Source organism: Centrocercus urophasianus, unplaced genomic scaffold (genome assembly GCF_019232065.1).
Source record: "Centrocercus urophasianus isolate 14NV4802_14NV808 unplaced genomic scaffold, USGS_Curo_1.0 seq_1287, whole genome shotgun sequence".
In the NCBI taxonomy this organism is placed as follows: domain Eukaryota; kingdom Metazoa; phylum Chordata; class Aves; order Galliformes; family Phasianidae; genus Centrocercus; species Centrocercus urophasianus.
This window is the reverse complement of record NW_024884461.1, coordinates 1-4,794: the sequence shown is the minus strand read 5'-3', so window position 1 is coordinate 4,794 and position 4,794 is coordinate 1. Positions and strand designations below refer to the sequence as shown.

The following is a 4,794-nucleotide window of genomic DNA, read 5'->3' as shown; positions in this document are numbered from 1 at the left end:
GTGTCCAGTTGGTCAATAGGGCCGTGTTGGATGGTGGTCAATGGGGCAACATCCAGTTGGTCAGTGGGACCTCATTCAATAATGGTCAGTGGGGCCACATCCAGTTGTTCAAGGGGCCATGTTGCATGGTGGTCAATGGGGCAGTGTCCAGTTGGTCAATGGGGCAGTGTCGGATGGTGGTCAATGGAGCAACATCTAGTTGATCAATAGGGCTGTGTTGGATGGTGATCAATGGGGCAGCATCCGGTTGGTCAGTGGGGCCTCATTTAGCAATGGTCAGTGGGGCCACATCCAGTTGGTCAATGGGGAAATGTTGCATAGTGATCAATGAAGCCTTGTCCTGTTGGTCAGTGGGGCTGTGTTGGTTGGTTGTTAATGGGGCAACATCCTGTTGGTCAACAGGGCTTCATTCAGCAATGGTCAGTGAGGCCACATCTGGTTGTTCAAGGGGCAACGTTGCATGGTGATCAATGGGGCTGTGTCTAGTTGGTCAACGGAGCCTCACTGGGTAATGGTCAGTGGGGCCACATCCAGTTGGTCAGTGGGGAAATGTTGCATGGTGGTCAGTGAGACTATGTGCAGTTGGTCAGCAGGACCATGTTGGATGGTGGTCAGCAGGGACACATCCAGTTTGTCACGGAATCACAGAATTACAGAATGGCCAGGGTTGGAAGGGACCTCAAGGATCACGAATCTCCAACCCCCTGCCACATGTAGGGCCACCAACCTCCACGTTTAATGCTAAACCAGGCTGCCCATGGTCCCATCAAACCTGGCCTTGAACACCTCCAAGGATGGGGCATCCACAGCCTCTCTGGGCAGCCTGTTCCAGTTGTCAACGAGGCCACGTTGGGTGATGGCCAATGGAGCTGTGCCTTGTTGGTCAATGGGGCCATGTTGGGTGGTGGTCAGCGGGGCTGTGTCCTGATGGTCAGCAGGGCTGTGTTGGGTGATGGTCAACAGAACTGCATCCAGTTGGTCAGTGGGCCCACGCTGGATGGTGGTCAGTAGGGCCGTGTCCAATTGGTCAACGGGACTGCATCCAGTTGGTCAGCAGGGCCGTGTTGGGTGGTGGTCAGTGGGTCTGTGTCCAGCTGAGCAATGAGGCTGTGTTGGGTGGTGGCCAACAGGACTGTGTTGGCTGGTGGCTGATGGAGCTGCATCCAGTTGGTTGCATCTTTCTTCTCCCAAGCTGTGAGGGACAGGACATGAGGAAATGGCCTCAGGTTGTGCCAGAGGAAGGGTAGGTTGAGGGTAAGGAAAAATTCCCACTCCGGGAGGGTTGTGAAGCACTGGGATGGCAACCCAGGGCAGGAGCTGAGTCCCCAGCCCTGGAGGGAACTGAAGGGACTCGTGGATGTGGTGCATGGGGACATGGCCCAGCAGTTGGCTGGGCAGTGCCAGGAGAGTGGTGGGATATGATGCCCTTCAAGGTCTCCTCCAACCCACATGATCCCATGGTACTGTGGGCTGTAGGAGGTGTCCCTGTCCATGGCAGGGTTTGGGATATATGGTCTGTAGAGTCCCTTCCACCTCAAATGTTTGTGGGACTGGAGGTCCCTTCCACCCCAAACAGTTTTGGGATTGAAGGTCTCTTCCACCCCAAACTGTTGTAGATTTGAAGGTCCATTCCACCCCAAGCAGTTCTGGGGTGGAAGGTCTGTTCCCTTCTTGTTGTGTTGGGATCCCCTGTGGGCTCTGGTGTTTCTCACTCTGTTGGGATCTCCAGTGGGTTTGGGATCTTCCTGCTGTATTGATGTACCTGATGGCGTCAGGTGCTTCTCGCTGCATTGGGGTCCCTGATGCCTTTGGGTCCATCTTGCTTTGTAGGAACAATCTTAGTAACAGGGCAGCCATGGGGCTTGTGCAGAGGGAGCTGCATGGGAGGAGTGTGTGGCTAAAGAGGCAAAACAGTGTTTTTCCACTCTTGTCGCAATACAAACAGCGTCGGCTTTGCTGCCCCCCACCCCAAAACATGGTCCCCTTCCTCACGAGGCTGTTTTAGGGTCAGACCCATGCCTTTGTCTTGCAGGGACGGCGTTGGTCCTCGCCAGGCTGCCCCTGGAGAAGATCGCTGAGTGCCTGAGCGAGCTGTGCGCCGTGCAAGTGCTCGCCCTGAAGAAGGTACGGCCACAGGGCACCAGTCCCCAGATGGCAGTGACGTTCTGTCACCATCCCCCTGTGTGCTGCTGCCACTGGGGACAATGCCACTGATCCCCTTTTGCCCCCCCCATGTCCCTTTTCTGCAGCTGCTCTCACAGGAGCCGAGCAATGGGCTCTCCTCCGACCCCACTGTGCCCCTGGACCGCCTCGCTGTCATCTTCAGGTCTGAGGTGTTCTTATCCATGTTGTGCCACCATCCCACTCCTGCCGTGTCCCAATGGTGTCCCCATCATGTCCTGGTCATGTCCCCATTCCATCCTGGTTGTGTTTCCATCATATCCCAGTCGTGTCTTGGACGTGTCCCAGTCATGTCTTGGTCCTGTCCCCATCCTATACTGTGTCCCTGTCCTGTCTCATTCATGACCCAGTCTTGTCCCCATTCTGTCCTGGCTGTGTCCCTGTCTTATCCCTGTTCCATCCTGATCACGTCCCTCTACTCTCCTATCCTGTCCTCATGCTGTGTCCTGTCCTGTCCCTTTCTCATCCCCATCCTGTTCCAGTAAAGTCCCTGTACTGTCCCAGTTGTGTCTGCGTATGGTCTCTATGCAGTCCTGGTTGTGTCCCCATTCCATCCCAGTCACATCCCCGTGTTGTCCCTATCCTGTCCTCATCCTGTCACCATTCTGTCCCTGTCTTGTCCCCGTCCTGTCCCGGTTGTGCTGTTGTGCCCTCATTCTGTCTCATTTGTGTCCTGTCAGAGGCACTTACCCCACTCTACTCCCTGCAGGCACACCAACCCCATTGTGGAGAACGGGCAGATCCACCCGTGCCAAAAAGTCATCCAGGAGGTGAGCGCGGGACGGGACCTGGCAGCACCCTCTGTGGTGATGTGGGGTGCTGGGGGTCACCTCGACTTTCTGCCCCCAGATCTGGCCCGTGCTTTCTGAGACCCTGAACAAGCACAGCGCCGATAACCGCATCGTGGAGCGCTGCTGCCGCTGCCTGCGCTTCGCCGTGCGCTGCGTGGGGAAGGGCTCTGCTGCACTGCTGCAGCCCCTGGTCACACAGGTTTGTGGGGGGAGCAGGGGGTGTACGGAACTGCAGCTGGGGCTGGGGAGGGAGGGGTTGAAACCAATGGGATTGGGATTGCGGATTGATGAGTGGGATTGGGATTGGGGAGGGAGGAGGGAAGCCAAGGAGATTGGGATTGGGAAGGGAGGGGTAGGGAACTGGGATCGGGACTGGGGAGGGAGGGGAGAAACCAAGTGGGGTTGGGGAGGGTTGCGAAGGAACAGGATTGGGATTGGGAAGGGATAGGGGAAGCCAGATGGGATTGGGGAGGGTTGTGAAGGAATGGGATTGGAATTGGGAAGGGATAGCGAAGCCAGATGGGATTGGGGAGGGTTGAGTGGGAATGGGTTGGGATGAGGGAAACCAGTGGGACTGGGGGGGAACAGGGGGAACTGGGATTTAGGATTGGGGAGAGATGGGAGGGAAACTTAATGGGATTGGGATGGGATGGATGGAACTGCATCTGGGATTAGGGAGGGATGTGGGAATCTGAAGCTGGGATTGGGAAGGGATGCAGGGAACTTTCTGCGGTTGGAATGGGATGTGTGGCATTTCAGCTGGAGTGGGAAAGGAATAAAACTGCACAGGTGGAACGGGAAAGGGGTGTGGGAAAGGGATGTATGGAGCTTCAGCTGGGATTGGGGGAGACCAGCTGGGATTGGGAAGGAGCTGCAGTGGTGTGTGCCCTACAGATGGTGAGCGTGTACCGGGCGCACCAGCACTCGTGCTTCCTGTACCTGGGCAGCATCCTGGTGGATGAGTATGGGATGGAGGAGGGCTGTCGGCAGGGGCTGCTCGACATGCTGCAGGTGGGGCTCATCCCAGCCCCTTCCTGCAATTCCTGAACCCCAATCCCTGCCCCAATCCTATAATGCCAGAACCCCAATCCTTGCCCTGGTCCTACAATTCCAACTCCAATCCTGCAGTTCCAGAACCACAACCCATCCCCAGTCCTACCATCCCTGCCCCAATCCTTCAATTCCAAAACCCCATCCCAGCCCCAATCCTACAAGCCCAACCCCAAACCTATGAACCCATGTCTTGGGGGGATGGGAGAGCAGCTTTGGGCTGAGGTTACCAAGTGATACAATTGACCCATACTCCTAATTACCAAGGATGCCCAATCAATTGCCAAGGAGTCTTAATGACTGGTGTCCCCCCAGGCTCTCTGCATCCCCACCTTCCAGCTCCTCGAGCAGCCCAGTGGCCTCCAGAACCATCCCGACACCGTGGATGACCTTTTCCGCCTCGCAGCCAGGTACCTTTGTCCCCATATCTCTGCATCCCCATATACACATGTCCCCATGTCTCTGAATCCACACATCCCCGTGTTTCCATATCTCCGTGTTCCTGCATCCCTGTGTGATCTACATTTCTGCATCTGCATGTCTCCAAGTCCTTCGTGTCCCTCTGTCCCTGCATTTTCTTGTTCCCAAGTCCTCTGTGTCCCCGTGTCTAACTCTTCCTGCATGCCCATGTCCCCAGATCCTCTCTGTCCCCGTGTCCCTGCATCCCCATGTCCCCCATTCCCCGCGTCCCGATGTCCCCATGTCCTCCTTGTCCCCCTGTCCCCATGTGACATCCCCATAACACGCTGTCATCACATCCCCCTGTCCCCAT

At 56.4% G+C, this 4,794-nt stretch overlaps 1 protein-coding gene across 1 annotated transcript in view; it reads left to right on the top strand.

The window, feature by feature from the left end:
- The window catches only part of TNPO3 (transportin 3), a gene marked incomplete at its 3' end in the record, with an annotated part of 14,715 nt that extends 9,929 nt beyond the window's left edge, over positions 1 to 4,786 (top strand). The window contains exons 13-18 of the mRNA XM_042811357.1: positions 2,033 to 2,124; positions 2,250 to 2,326; positions 2,891 to 2,951; positions 3,031 to 3,171; positions 3,867 to 3,983; positions 4,338 to 4,786. Coding sequence (XP_042667291.1) covers positions 2,033 to 2,124; positions 2,250 to 2,326; positions 2,891 to 2,951; positions 3,031 to 3,171; positions 3,867 to 3,983; positions 4,338 to 4,786 — 937 coding nt within the window. The remainder of the gene's footprint in view (positions 1 to 2,032; positions 2,125 to 2,249; positions 2,327 to 2,890; positions 2,952 to 3,030; positions 3,172 to 3,866; positions 3,984 to 4,337) is intronic.
- Between the last annotated feature and the right edge of the window lie 8 nt (positions 4,787 to 4,794).